This window comes from Pleurodeles waltl, chromosome 8 (assembly GCF_031143425.1).
Source record: "Pleurodeles waltl isolate 20211129_DDA chromosome 8, aPleWal1.hap1.20221129, whole genome shotgun sequence".
Lineage (NCBI taxonomy): Eukaryota > Metazoa > Chordata > Amphibia > Caudata > Salamandridae > Pleurodeles > Pleurodeles waltl.
The window spans coordinates 330,255,843-330,271,774 of NC_090447.1; the positions used below are offsets into that span (position 1 = coordinate 330,255,843).

The window sequence follows — 15,932 nt, forward strand, 5'->3', positions numbered from 1 at the left end:
ATGAAGCCAGTGACCTTGCACCTCAGTTATGATGGTAAACAGCGTACAGTTTTGAAGTCAGTAATCTTGCCACTTAGTTATGATGATTGTAAACACATACATATACAGTGATGAAGCCAGTAACCGTTTAAAAAAAATATATTTTTATTGGTTATAAACACACATTGAAATAAATAAAAGCTAGAAATAATGGGAGGCATAATACAGGGATAACATACAGTTTTCTTGAGGTTCTACCAGTAATGTTAACACTTTTAGGCATTACAGTATGTACAGACTGGTCCCACACCTCATGAATTTCATCCTTCATTTTACAAACATTGTTTAATACAAAAAAATTGTGTGTGAAGTGACTCCCATGTGAATAACAACTTCAACCAACCATAAAGTGAAACAGGTGATAAGAAAACTATAGGTATGAGCTGAAAGTGTTAGAAAAGGGAGTCATGGAGGGTGTGCAGCTGGAAGAGAGGATCATAGGCTTCTACTCCAGATCCTTTCTTGTATTACTGCAATCAGGAGAGTGGCAACCAGATTTGGATTTAAGGAATCTGAACGAATACCTGAAAATACAAAGTTTTTGCGTGATCATCTTTCAGAAAATGTTGCCATTACCCAATAAAGATGAATTATTCGCATCTATAGATCAAAGGAACTTCTATTTCAACATCCCAATTTACGTGAAACACAGAATATTCCTTTGATTTTTAATCGCTCGTTGTTATTACCAGTTCAAGATGCTTCCATTTGGAATAAAATCTGATTTTAGAGGCTCAAAAGGAGTTGCCTTCTTGATAAATTGTGCAGGAAATAAATCTATATATGCTTCCCTCCAATACCTCTAATTTGCAGAGTGATATGCAAAAGAAGAATGGAACACTGCAAAGTAATCCTGATAGCCCTGGCATGGACAGGTCAACACTGATACATGGAGCTATGGACAATGTGGGCAGAGAGGTCAATTCAAGCCAGGTGTGGGGTTGCTTTCAAGGAGCCGAGCACAAATATTTCACAACATCCCTCAGTCCCTTTGTTTAACAGCCTGGCTCATCAGGGCTAGAGTTTGACCATTTGTTAATGTTTGAAAAGTGCAATCAAATTTTAAAGGTGGTGAGAGCACCTGCACATCACGTTTTACCCTATCTCTTACATTTGGCTGAATCTTGATTGTTGTAAATGTCAATCAAAGTTCACCTAGTAGTAATATTTAGATTTTTAAGGACTCCAAATACACTACATTACACTTCCAAGGTTGTCTTCCGAACAGGAGCTGAACACTGTGTAAGCAGCTTTAATGCAACCACTATTTGAACATAATCACAGAGCATTGATGCAGCATTTGTTTGGAAGACATCATTTCTTATAGCCATTACACCAACAAGAAGGGTAAGCAAGTGCTCTCATGTAAAGAGCCATTTTGTGTTATTCAAGCAATATTGTACCTCTGCTAACCAACCTAAAGACCGTTCCTAAAAGAAATTCTACTTTTCACATAAATCAAAAAATGTAATTTACCAACGTTCTTTGGACATTTGTTGACTATAAAAGAATGCCTTAAATCTTCTTTATACAACACGAAAGTATTCCTTAAGTCAGGTCAGCTTTTTGTGGCTTTTGTCCCAGCAAATAAGTACAAAGCAGTTACAAAGCAAACTTTAGCTAGAATGATTGCTGAATAACAGCAGTTCAGATATCAGTTAACAGGCCCTTGACAAGGAAAGTCAGAACACATTCCACAAAGGCTGTGGTGAAGACAATTGCACTGTTGCAGGGATTCTACCAAGAGGCATTTGAAAAGTGTTTTCATTGAGGATAACACTTGCTTTTGCTAAGGATTACTGCACTGATGTTCGAACCAACAGAGACTTCATGGGGACAAGTTGTGCTCAGAAATATTTTTCATAAGGTAAGCCTCATTGCCAACTTCTGTTGTATATGATACTCTTAATTGAACCATGTGAATCTAAGAAAGATCCAATACCGGAGAAAAGAAAAAAATACTTACCTGTAACTCTGATTCCCCAGCATAGGCCTATTGGCCTCGTTCATAGATTAATATGCGATCCACCTGTCTCATCTTGCCATGAGGATTCATTTGAAAGTATCAACACTTAATGAGCTAGCAAATCTGCCATTTGAAAGCCTCTACGCAGATATATATGAATGAGATTCCCATGTAATATCAGTGATGGGTACAAGGGTGCAGAAAATCCACAGACGTTTAATAATTGTTCTTATCTTGTACATAGATCTGAACCTACACATCCTTGTGCTTATTGTTTCCTACTGCTAACAATGAGGTGTGCCTCAAATAAAGTTGCCTTATTGTCTAGACTTTCAGGTGCAGTCATTCCTTTTCTTAAGATCCACAAAGAGCAAACACACCATTGCCTTTCCATGCTGTGGTGCAAATTCACAAAGGAAACCTGTGTGTTTTGTGAAATGCACTCATTCAAATGTATACTAAGCAGGTCTTCAAATCGCACCCTATTTACTCTCTGCACTAACACATTTGTGGATGGTCATCACAGACAAATGCCCACAAAGTGAGAAACAGGACATCTGCCAAAAAAAGGTACTTTTACAGTTGTGTTGTCCCACTAATTCAGTGGATCCCCCATTTACACAAGGATGACTTTCAATTTGCACCCCACACCACATTCACTTCTATACTTTCAAGTGCCACCAGCTTGCATGCGATGCACTCTGTGGTCCTGGGGTCAAGTCTGAACACCACTGGCATTTGTACAGTTTACTTGCTGAGGTTAGAGGAGGGACAGACTGGCCATTCTGCCAACGTTGGCATTTCCCTGGAAGGCTGAAGGCTAAGGGTCTGCTTTCATAGTGGCAGTGGCTAATATCAACTAGCTTTGTCCCATGTCCTCGCAGGCCCAGTATTGACATGCCTCTTGAAGTGAGAGGCTAGTTTGAATATTTTTGCCAAGTCTGATTTTGCTTTGCAGACATTTCACTGTGGGACACACACCAACTCACTATGGACAGCATTATTTGCCACTTGCTCAGTGCCATTTTCTTTCAAGGGTGGTGTTCCTGGTGCTCTGCCCACCCTGCCCACATTCAGTATGCCATCTGTGCAGCGTTGTTTAATTAAGCACTGCAGTGCATGTGCAGAAATGTCTGTCAACATAATTAAGGCAGCACAATGTCTGCATATCCTTTAATACATTCATTGCGATGCCTTCAGCAGAGATGAAATTGAGCTTCTCATGTACTGTTGGTTCCCTTTTGGCTGCACTATCTCCTATTAATTAATGTTGCTATAAAGCAGTTTCATAGGGTTAGTTTCTTGTTCATGTCCCCTCCTCAACCGTGGAGGTTCAGACCTGTTAGGGAACACCCTATTTAAGTGACTCCTTATATATAGTGTTTCTTTGTGTCGTTGCTTTTTTCTAAACATTTTATTTCAGAAACAGGTGAAAATGCACCCTAATTCTTCCATGGAAAGTAATTAAACCCACACACTATTAAATCAAGAATCCTTAAAGGGGAAGTTCCCTGCTAAACGTTTTTTTGAGCATTGAATGGCCCCTATTAGAAATCCCAGTATCATCCAGTCTCTTTATTTTTTCCAATGCAATATCTGCCACTTTTCCCACTTCAACGGCTCAAAGTTAACACCTGGGGCCCTATTACAGATAGACAGATACGCTAGGTGCAAACAGGAAAAGTGCACCCTATTATGTTGAACGTGCTGCCTTCAGAGCAGTGGCGAATTCGTGCTAGCCGAGGGCAGCACATTCAAGAGAAATACAGAGCAACTGTATAACAGCTACCTGCACTTTTAAGAAGGATTAGAAATCTCCTTGCTGGTAGGTGCAATGAGTGACTGCACCCGCCTCCAGGGGGATGTCTGGGGAGTCCCTGGGACCCCCTTTCATCCTTTCAGAGGCATGCCTTTAGGAGGCCCAGTGAAAAGTGTGCCTCTTAACGACATGCACCCATGTTGTTAATATATCATGGGCAAAGAAATTCCCTCATTTGCATGGGGCCACGCACCCATAGAAATAAGGGGCCACCCTCTAATGATAGCCCTGGCTTTACATGTGTGCCAATGCTATATGTATTACAGAAGGGGCTGTACAAGTGTTTGTGGCCCCTTCTGTAATACCAAATTGCCCCCCAGAGCTCACAAAGCGGGCACAAATGCCCATTGCGTCCCTGGGGCACTTCTGTAATATGGCCCGTGGTAGATCTTTCTCCTTCCTTGCTATTGTCTGACACATTTCGAGTAGAAGTGAGGAAAAAATAAAATCACAAACAACAGTAAAATAATATTCACACCGGGCTATCTGTGATAAATACCTAAAAGGAGATGCTTCAAAAGTAACATGGTTGAAAAAGAAATGAAAGAATATAATGGTGTAAGCGTGTTTTCATCCTTCACAGGAATCAAACACTTCACCGAGGTCGAAGGACCTTTTGACCCAGAAAGAGCTGTGGTGTACCATCAACAAATTTGCATCAATACCACCCCAACAATTTAGACACCATCATCAATGTAGCCACGGATGGATAACTCCAATCAGGAGTAAATTTAAAAACTTTATTTTACAACCACAAAATTGGTGTCATAAAGACAATGCGTGAAATCAAATTGTAAGGATATATGAGCCCAAAGCAATGGAACAAGCTCAAACGAGTTAGCATTAACACAATTAGACATTCAAGAAGAATCAGACCTATCATTAATGAAATTATCTGAGATAGAGAAAAATATTGCAGGTTAGATTGTATCAATTAAACAGAGTATGCAAATTTAGGTTGGACATACGTTGTCCCTACATCTAACCAAATTAGGAAATTCATGTGTGGAGACAGACACATGCGGCCAAAAATACAAAAGGCGATGAAAATAATGTAAAAAATATATCTTGGACTAAAGAATACTAGCTAGTGAGTGTCAGCATGATAGATTCTAATGTATAAAAGGGGAAATGCCGAAGCAATGGCAATCAGCTGTTGGAGATATACCTCTCCAAGGGACAGCATTCAGAGATTCTTCATCAGCAAAGCATCAGGATCAGCAGCAAAGTTCAGTCAAAAGTGTCATCAGGGAAGGTGCAGAGAGAACTGAACTGGACTTTAGAGTCCATCCCTAATACAAATCACATAAATCAAATTGATTCATCGGTCTAATTGCATCATGTCACGTAAAAGGGGCATCATCCAATCAAAATGTTAGGCAAACTTGTGTTTGCAACAATCAGTTTATTTCCAAGGTCTAAAATGAGATCATCTCTTTCAGTGTGACTCCAATCAGTTGAACCATTTGTATTCCTTTGCAACAGTTAGTTTGGTTCCCAGGCTTTACTATGGGGTCGTCTCAGTTCCGTGTGAGTCCATATACTAGTAGAAACAATTTATTTCACATTAAATCCACATGCCTGGATGTTTCTCTCCATGGTCACTAAACTAAAAGTCTCCATGCAATTAAACAAAGAACCTATTTGCAAGGCTTCTCATGAGAACAGAACCTAGAGAAAAACTCATGCTAGAAAGAACAATGACATCAATTTTACATGACTGCAAAATAGGAGCTCTGCAGGCCTTATTTAAGTTAGCATAAGAAAAATCATTTGTGTTGCATTTTATTATTGTAGTTTTAATAAAAACATGTGAAATATAAACTTATAAACTTGTCAGGATTAACTCATTTCTACAGGAACGTTTTTGACAAAAAGAAAAGTATGGAAAGCAGAAATATCTTTTTCTTCTCACTTTCTTCACATTTCGTGTCCTCCACAGGAACTTGCTTGCGCGTATATCAGACGGCTCCCTCGCCGAGCATGAGATTATGACCGTTGGGCGTCACTACAGTGTGCCAGACCCAGGGGAGATGGACTTGAGTGTCCTGCTTGCCGTGGCACAGGAACAGCTCAAGAGAAAAGCCTTTGAGAATTTCAGCAAATTATCTGACGTCTTCGCGTACAACGACAGAGAAAGGTAGGAATTCAGTTTTTGCAGTCAGCTGGCTTGCCACAGATATTAAAGTATATGGACTTATTAAAAGAACGCGAGCACGAAGAACAACATAAGCAGCAGAATACCATTATATTTACAAAATATAACTAAATGAAACAAAGTGTGAGAAGCAAATATATTTTATAAGCGGTACTAAAATACACGAAACGTTAATTAAAACAAACATGTGATCTAAAGAATTACTCATGTCCACGAAGAACAAAGCAGTTTTACGGTTCTTTCAAGGCTAAGGTAAAAAATTTTAACAGGACATACCAGTAAGTAACTGATCATAAAACATTTTTAGGTCTGGAGACAGCCTTCACTTGTTCCCAGTCTACTGTTTTCCCTGAAGAAATCATAGAGAATTTTCATACATAGAAGGGGTCGTTTGGTCAGCTGGATTCATTTGTTATTTTCTTAAATTGTTTGTCACAGTTTGCTTCCACATATGACATCATGTAGCTTCGGGCAGTAGGTGGGGTTCACTTTACCTATTGGTTCATTTCACTTTCAGTGACAGCTAAAAACCATACATATTGTTCAGATCCGCCTAAAAATAGTTCCTTTCTATTCCTTAACAAAGCTGGTTCACAAGAGTTCTTTTTTTTCTTTTATATATCCACTGGCTATTTATTTTGACCCTACTTCTTTTTAAAGTATGCTATAAATGTTAAAAACATTGCAACATTGTTGCTGCTGCATTCTGAGTGCTTTGTTAAATGGAAATATTGTTTGTCTCATTCTAGAATAACAATAATAATAATGATAAAAACATGGCACAATTGAAAAGCTTGTAGTTTTTAAAAAAAAGGAGCTTTGGTAAAACAGCAGCAAAAGTGAAAGTTTAAAAAAAATGTAAACATGTAATCCTATTAATGGAAACATAAGATGGTCACATTTAAGTGTCAGAATATTTTCTGTATTTCATTTTAATTGTTGCGTAAATGCTTGCCATAAAGAGATCACATTAACTTACCAAGGCCTGACATATTGGCCTTCTCCAGGATAGTTTATTTCTGCATTTGTAAACTACTAAAGCTCTGACCTGAATTTTCTTGTGCCAGACGATTTTCGTACGCTTATATAGCTTTGAATAGCATACCGAGTATTATCACCCAACAAGTTCATTAATCTAGGATTTGTAAGTATTTCACCCTCTGTCAGAAGAGCGTTCCGGAAGAGATGCAAGAGATGCCTATTGTTAGAGAGCAGGAATGGTGTGTGTAGCGCCTCTACTCTCCTGCTGGATCACTTTTACTTCAATGAGGTTGAAGGTTTCTGAGTCTTATTCTGAAGCTCATGAGGCAGATTTAAGGAAAGTGGTGCTGCACTCAGTGCATCGCCACTTTCCTTGCGCCCCTTAGCGCCCCCTACCGCCACCATGTGTGCACCATATTTATAATACGGCGCACCATGGCACAGGGTAGGGGCAATAGCGTCCTTTAATGTGACTCTATTTATATACTCTGCAGGAGTAGTGCCAAAATGTTGGCTCTACTCTTGCAGAGTACATAGGGGCCCAATCTAAATAATGGTGTGCCTCCTTTTAATGCCTGCTCTGAGCAAGTGTTAAAAGTGCCGAATAAAATGGCACAAGGAAATCTCATTGATTTCCTTGCGCTATTTTTTCAGCCCCCCCCCTTGCATTCATTATGCATGGCGCAGACATAATGTGGCGCAAGGGTTTACAAAGTGGCGCAATGCAAGCATTGCACCACTTTGTAAATATGGCACATGGAAAATACCACCTTAACGCCACATTCACATCAAAATAAATGCCGCAAATGTGGTGCTAGTAGCTTATAAATATGTCTCCAAGTTGCTTGGAAAAAAAAATGGCGTAAATGGGATTTTCCCATAGATATGACTTCCCATTGAGAGAAAAATCATCTTGGGAGGTGTGGGGTCCCTGTTGCTGCAGCTGTGGTGACCAGCTGCCCTTTTAAAAACTCCTTGCATGGTGGTCTCTTGCTTGGATACATCCTTGTGTGGTGCCATGCCATTGGGGGGATTGTGTTGAAGAAAGGAGCCATCCTCTTTGCTGAGGACCTGGCAACTTTCAGGTAAGGAGGTCAAACGTAGGAGAAGCGATGGCTAACTTTAGCCATCGTTTGCAATTATCCGCTCCAGTGTGTCTACCGAGGCACCCCGGATGGACAAGAGGTGCTAATGCAGATCTGGTTGAGTAATATTTAATTTGATAAAACCGTATGTTTTCGCCATGGTCGAGTTGCGAAACTCGGAATATTGCTTTTTTTTCTGCATAAATGTCACCACCTTTTCCCTCTGGGGTAATTTCATTCAAATTGTAATCCTAACCGTAATTATGAGTCCTTTTCCGGCCAACTCTAATGATTTCCAAACAGCCTTAGTAATCTTATCTAGCGGTAAACAACCCGTTTTCGACTTTAGGAGGGCTCAGCCCTTCTAGTTCAAACGGTCTGAGCTTTAGCAAAAAATCATTTGGTTCTTCTCACTTTTGGTTAGAACGTATACGACAAATAAACATTACTTGTTTCAAACCGTGCACTTAATGTCACGCTTTTGACATTTCCAAGAGCTGCCAAAAAAGGTGTTGTTACTGCCCAGTTTAAAGTTGCTCAGTTTGTCGACAGTGGAAGGATAAAAGGCTGAGTGATCTTGCCAAGATTCCAACTTTTGACTTGGAAGTCACACCATGTGCCATCAGCAGACATTTAGCTGGCTGGATAATCTTCTCGGCTAGGGATACTGGATTGCATTGATTCCTGCTGTAACATTACCATCTTCTGGGGAATTGTGAAACCTCGGACGGGACTTCTGGTAAAATAATCATATAATTAGTGTTTTTGACTGGGTTTGGAAGCTTTTGACATTCTGTTCCTTTCCTAACTCTCGCCAGCCCTCCCACCCCCAGAATTCAGAAGTGTGTTACAAAGTAAGTTTATCTTCCTCGTTATCATATGTCTCTAAATTGTAGGCAGTTAAGATTGGAATCAAAATGAGCACTTAAATTAAAAACTTTTAAGCCAAGAAATCATGTTTAGTCTGGAAAACTTCATAGAAAAGGGCCCCGTATATTCTGAAATTCAGTATTCCATGGTGTGTCGGGTCTATCTCTAGGAAGAAATCAGTTTTGTGTCAGAGCTTGTGCCTAAATGGTTAGTCTGCTGATAATACTGCAAGTTGCTGAGAAGTTCCATGACCATGGAGAGAAAAGAAACCAAAGTCTGAGCCCCTTCTAAAAGTCATGAAATTTACGGTGTTGCAACAATATTCTTTGTTTGCTTATAGAAATGAGTATTTTATATAACATTATATATATGATATATAGACACCTTTACTCATTACACTTTATTTGTTGATGTCTTGGTCCCTCTGAGGCAAAATAGCTCGTGGTCCATATGCGCAAAATAATTGAATATTTCAGACAGCAGAAAAAATTCAAACCAGATTCATATAAATACTTGCAATTGTATAAATGAAGTGTTTTTAAACATTAAACGTTGGTCAGTTTCAGAGATGGTTGTCTTCTTTAAAATAGTGCACATGAAAAGTCATGTAGCCGAATTACCGAAATTCGAGGAATACAACTGGCTTCTACGCCTATTTGTAAAATGCCAAGGCAATTTACTATCACCGAGCAGCCATTTTTCCAACCCTTGTTTTTCCTAGCTACAGACTGCTTTAGCAGTGTGCTGTCAGAGCTTACGTCACCAGTTAAAAAATAAATAAGAGAGAGAGAATAGACTTTGGAGTTTTGAAATGGGGTTTTGTTATTGGCCTTGCTGTACTTTTACTGGTTTGCCTTTGCTTGAATGGGATGTCTATGACGTTCATGGCATTTTGCAGATATTTACATTGGTCCTATTCAGTTTCCATCAAGGATTTGGTGGTAGGTCATAGAGTAGATCTTATAGCATCTACAGCGCCTGATGAAGCAGTGTTGTCTTCTTCTCTGCCACTCTCCCCCACCCTTCACATCACTCGCCTCCCTTAATTTTGATGCCTCTATGCCCTCCTTTCCATTCAGAGAACCTGGCTTCAGTGGCACGATATGGTTGCTAAGGATGCCAGAAGACTGGCTCCTCTAAAGGTGGTGTTTAGTTTTCGTTATAGGAACTCCACTTTGATGCCCTTGGAACCACATTCAGCGAGGCTGATGGTTTACTAGTGTTGCTGATAGGATTCAATGCTCCCGACTCCTTCCCTGCTCCTTCTGGGGGGTTGGTGCTGAAATTCAAATTCACAATTCCTGGCATATTTAATTTAAGCAATAGGTCTGATTTCTAACTGAAAATATATAGAAGCCTGATTGGCTTGTCTTTACTCTATTGCAAAGGTGGCTCCCATGTAACTGTTAATGGGTGCTCCTTTGTTTTCCCTAGGGCACCGCTTCATGTCAATGGGGGACTACTTGCAACCGTGTGTACTCTTCAAAGCAACTCCACAATTGAAAAAGCATTTCAGAACTCAATGACTGTGCATGACTTGGGAAGGTGGTATATATCTAGCACACCCTAAGAGTGCTCCTTGGGATAGGTGGTGCACACACCGTAGGCACCCACCACTTCAGGGTGTGAATCACAGCCCCCTCACAAGCACAGTATGAGGTCCCCCTGTGCATCCACTAACAGTGTGACAGGGGTTGCTCTGTCATTGTCTGCAGCGGAGCACCCTTAGCAGTCCTGGAAGCCCCGGTATGACTAAATCTAATCTGTGGCTGTCTCGTCTCTTGCCGGAGGCATCTGAGCCCCTCTTAAGGCTTAGGGGCTACATACACGAAAGACAGAGCACACATCATTACTCTGTGTTCCTTTGATACACTGTCTGCACCAGCTTCTTGAGTAAAAACATACAATGGAAACATTGATTGTTCTTAGTTAACTGTTAGCTACATTTTTATTGCATAATTATTACATTATTACAATACCATTAAAATGTAGTGAGCACAAAAGATTCAGCACATTGAAGCCACAGGTGGAATTGCTAGCCCTATAAAGCAAATACTAAACACTGTTATTCACGGCATACCCCAGCGTTGGACTGGCCCATGGGGCATCAGGCAGTGCCTGAAGGGCTGGTCTGACAGCTGAGTGTGTGGGCCATTTTCTGGCTCTGTGTAGGCCTGTTTTATGGTCTGCCAGGCTGATTTGTACCTTTGATTTGCCTGATAATAAAACAAACATTGCCTGCAACGAGCTCAGATACATGCAGTCTTCCTTACCTTGCAAAACACTTATACGGCGTTTCATTACAAGTTGAAAACTGCCTCACTTTCCAAACATGGGCCATTTTTTTTCATCTATAAGGTTCACTAATGGGGGCCACTTTTATTTTGGTGCTCCGGTCTTTTTCTGTTGCAGCCCAACCCTGATCTGTACCCTAATCTAAACCTAATATCATACAAGTCTACACAGTATCTGTCATGAGTCGGTACAAACTATGGGGGTCATTCTGACCCTGGCGGTAAATACCGCCAGGGCGGTGGTTGGCGGTAGCACCGCCAACAGGCTGGCGGTGCTCCGCCGGGCATTCTGACCGCGGCGGTACAGCCGCGGCCAGAAGCGGAAAGCCGGCGGTGTACTGCCGACTTTCCGCTGCCCATGGGAATCCGCCAAGCTGCGCCGCCATGGGGATTCTGACACCCCATACCGCCATCCTGTTCCTGGCGGGTCGCCCGCCAGGAACAGGATGGCGGTATGGGGTGTCGTGGGGCCCCTGGGGGCCCCTGCAGTGCCCATGCCAATGGCATGGGCACTGCAGGGGCCCCCGTAAGAGGGCCCCACAAAGAATTTCAGTGTCTGCTTTGCAGACACTGAAATTCGCGACGGGTGCAACTGCACCCGTCGCACCTTCCCACTCCGCCGGCTCCATTCGGAGCCGGCTTCCTCGTGGGAAGGGTGTTTCCCACTGGGCTGGCGGGCGGACTTTTGGCGGTCGCCCGCCAGCCCAGTGGGAAACCCAGAATGACCGCCGCGGTCTTTTGACCGCGGAACGGTCTTCTGGCGGTTCCCGCTTGGCGGGCGGCTCCCGCCGCCCGCCAAGCTTAGAATCAGGCCCTATGTCTACATTGACCACAGCGGATCATAAATCTTTCTAAACATTATGTTCACAACCATTTTGATGCCAAATCTAAAAACTTTGAAACTGCACCAGAATGCTTCAGATGTTTGTACTAAAGGACTTTACAGTCACTCCCTTACATGTCTGTAATTTGTCCTCAGTCAAAGCTTTTTAAATACATTTTCCTTTCAGCCACCAAGGCAGGGCAGGATGTCGTCCAGGGATTCTTTAAATCGTAGCCACACAGCATGCATGCTTTTTTAGGTCTTGCCTGAAGCAGCACATGCACTGTCACTTGTGGGACATTTTGTTAACATACAGGGTGCTTAGAGAGCTCCCAGTGCTTCCCATTTGCGTGCTTCACTGTCAGTCTTATTTGCAAGCTCCTGTTTGGTCAGATCATGCTGGCGACAGTTTGATTTCACTTTCTGTTTGTTTCTCTTCCTTGACCCTGGAGAATGGAGCAAGTACAGCTTTCTTGTATTTTTGGGGAGTGTCCTTCCACTGCTTCCCCTTTCTGTCTTGGCCTACTTTTTTTCCTACTTGCAGCACTTCGTACAAGTGTAAGTATTTTTAGGTAGTCTTGCTCCTGGTTTTGCTTATGGTTGTTTTCACTGCTCATTTCCTTTATTTCCTTTTAGTTTTCATCCTCTACTCTTGCACTCTTTGGTGCAGCATGACAACATCAGCAGGCCACAGGTTGTTCGCATCACTTTTATCAGTGATTTCAAAATACAATAGTGGCTTTGTGCTACGGCTACTAACTGATCAGTCGCATAGTTTGTAGCAAAGTGCTTTTTTGGTACATCTTTTCTTATGCATAGAATGTCATAGGAATGGTTAAAAGGCTTTATGCAAAAAACAGGGTATGTTTTAAACTGTTTTTGCTTGCACAATTACAGGATAGTTAGGGCATTATAGCATGAAAATAACATTATATTGTAAAGCACATTTTTGTTTGGTTGGCTGCTCTTATTTCACTTCCTCCAGTAGCTTAATGTGTACATTGTACAAACATTACCATATCATATCATACTAAACAGTGAGAGACCATACCTTACCATACTGCTTATTGACAGGCCATACCCTACCCTAACCTACTGTACCATACAATACAATATGATACCACACTATACCATACCTTACCTTTCTATGAAATGACAGGTCATACCATAACATACCATACCATGTCTGTTTGTAGAGCGCACAATCACCCTCAATGGTATCCTGGCGCTGAGCAGTGGAACTCAAAACAAGAAGAGGAGGCTCTGATAGGGAGAAGGAGGTCATTCCACGCTTTAGATGTGATTTAAAAGAATGTGTACCCTCCTGATCTGGTTCTGTGCATGTGTGGGGTGTGGAAGTAAGAGTGTTGCAGAGCGGAGGTGTCTGGTGGTTGATGAAGGAGAGGTAACAGTTAAGATCAATCAAGCAATCAATCAATTAGGATTTGTAAAGCAAGGTTAATCCCTGATGGGTTATACAGGCGCAGGAGGTCCCTCAGGCTCATTCGAAAAGGTCCCTTCAGAATTCTGGAAGTGAGGTGATGGTCTGGAGTTGCATGGTGAGGCTCTTCCAGGTCTTAGGTGCGATGTGCGAGAAGGAATGTCCTCCTCTTCTGCTTTGGTAGATGCGGGGAGTATGAGCAAGTGATAGGGAGGCAGAGCGTAGTCTTCTTGACAGTTGGTGGAAGTTTAGGCAGTGGTTAATGTAGACGGGCCCATGGTTGTGTAGAGCCTTGTCTGCATGGGTCAGCAACTTGAATTTGGATCTCATCTGTATGGGGAGCCAGTGGAGTTGCCTGAGTTGAGGTGTGATGTGGGTTCGTCAGGAAGGTGGAGGATGAGTCAGCGATTCCTATGTAGAGAGTGTTGTGACTAATGATGAGGGCCTCTGTCTGGTGCATCTTGTGTGCAGGGGTAGCCACTTAAATATCTTATGTAGTATGCTTACAGTGAGAAACAGGTGAAGGAGACGGTGTTGATCTGTCATTTCATAGTGAGCGTGTTGCTGATGATGATTCTGAGGTTTCTGGCGAGGTCAGAGGGAGTGGAGAGGTGTCCTATGTCTACTAGCCTCCAGGAGCCATTCCATGTGCTGCTGCTGTGGCCAACGATTAGTACCTCCATCTTTTCTGTGTTCAGATGCAGGCAGTTGTTCTTCATCCAGTCAGTGACACTTGTCATGCATATGTGGAAATTGGTTCTGGTGGTGATGAGGTCGTCAGTAAGTGAGAGAAAGCGTTGGGTGTTGTCTGTGTAGAAATCTTTGTTGAGACCATGGGATCTGATGATGTTGGCCAGCAGGGTCATATATGTGCTGAAGAGCATGGTGCTGAGGGATGATCCCTGGGGGACATCCCAGACGATTTCCTTGAGTTCAGAGGTGAAAGGTGGAAGGTGGATCCTCTGGGTTCTTCCGGTGACGAAGAAGGTGATCTATCTGAGTGCATCCTCTTGGATTCTGATATGTCAAAATTGTTTTATCAGCGTGAGGGGGGATACAGTGCCAAAGGCTGCCATAAGGTCGAGGAGGATCAAAGCTGCTGTTCTTCCTCAGTTGAGGAGGGTTCGGATGTTGTTGGTGGCTGCGATGAGGGTGGTCTTTGTGCTGTGATTGCTGTGGAAGCTGCATTGGGAGGCATCAAGGAGCTGGTTCTGTTCCAGGTGTGTCATAAGTTTCTTGTTGATGCTCTTTTCCAGCACCTTTGCTGGGAATAGCAGTAAGGAGATAGGCCTTGTATAGGTGGGGTCTTAGTTATGTAGTGACAGAAATGCATGTGGGAGCAGTGTGAATTGAGAATGTTTATGTATTGGGAGCCAGTGTAGCTCCCTTAGATGTGGTGTGGTTTGAGTTCTGTGTGAGGGGTTGAGGATGAGTCTAGCTGCTGAGTACCGGATGGTTTGTAGTGTTCTAGTGAGTTACTTGGTGATCCCAGTGTAGAGGGTGGTCCCATAGTATAACTTCCTGGTGACTAGGGCGTAAGTGACAGTTTTTCTAGAGTTGCTTGGGAGTCATTTGACTATCTTCCCCAGCATCTTCAGGATGTGGAAGCAGGATGCAGTAACAGCGTTGATTTGCGCGGTCACGTCCAGTTTGGTGTTGATGATTATTCCTGAGGTTCCTGGCATGGGATTTAGGTATGGGTGTGGCCCTGGGTTCACCTGGCCACCAGTTGCAGTCCCATGGTGAGGTGTTCTTGCTGAAGATCATCACTTCTTTCTATGCGATGTTGAGCTTAATATAGTTGGCTTTCATCCAGTTAATGATTTTGGTCATGCATGTGGTGAACGTTTCTTGTGTTGAGGGTCTTCTCCAAGAGAGAGAGTATGATTTGTGTATCACCTACATAGGAGTGTGGATGTTCTGCATATGGTTGAGGCATGTATATGTTGAAGATGGTGGGGCTGACTGATGAACCTTGAGGCACTCTGCAAATGCTTTTGTGGGCTTCCAAGGGGGTAAGGTGCCATTCTGACAGCTTGTGTTCTAACTGTGAAGGAGGAGATCCAGCAGAAAGTGGGTTTTTAAATGCCAATCTTGTGCAGGTGCCTTATGAGGATGTTGTGTGAGACAGTGTCAAATGCTGCAGAGAGGTTCAGGAGAATGAGAGCTTTTGTGTCACCTCTTTCAAAGATATTGGGGATGTTGTCTGTGACAGTGATGAGTGCTGTTTGTATATTGTGGTTTGGCCTGAATTCTGGCTGCATGGCATTGAGGAGCTTCGGGTTGCTAAGGAGGCCGGTAAGGCATTGGTTGACTAGTTTCTCTTAGTCCTTTATCTGGCATTGTATGAGGGAGATAGGTTGTAGTTGGAAACTGTGGCTGGGTCAGCATATGGTTTCTTGGGCAGGGACATGATGGTAGCATGTTTCCAGATATCTGGGAATATGGCAATGGAG

The 15,932-nt window shown here is 42.5% G+C and overlaps 1 protein-coding gene across 1 annotated transcript in view; it reads left to right on the forward strand.

The window, feature by feature from the left end:
* EFHC2 (EF-hand domain containing 2) overlaps window positions 1-15,932 on the forward strand; it is a 234,049-nt gene that overhangs the window by 174,418 nt on the left and 43,699 nt on the right. Inside the window, exon 12 of the mRNA XM_069204192.1 lies at window positions 5,767-5,964. Coding sequence (XP_069060293.1) covers window positions 5,767-5,964 — 198 coding nt within the window. The remainder of the gene's footprint in view (window positions 1-5,766; window positions 5,965-15,932) is intronic.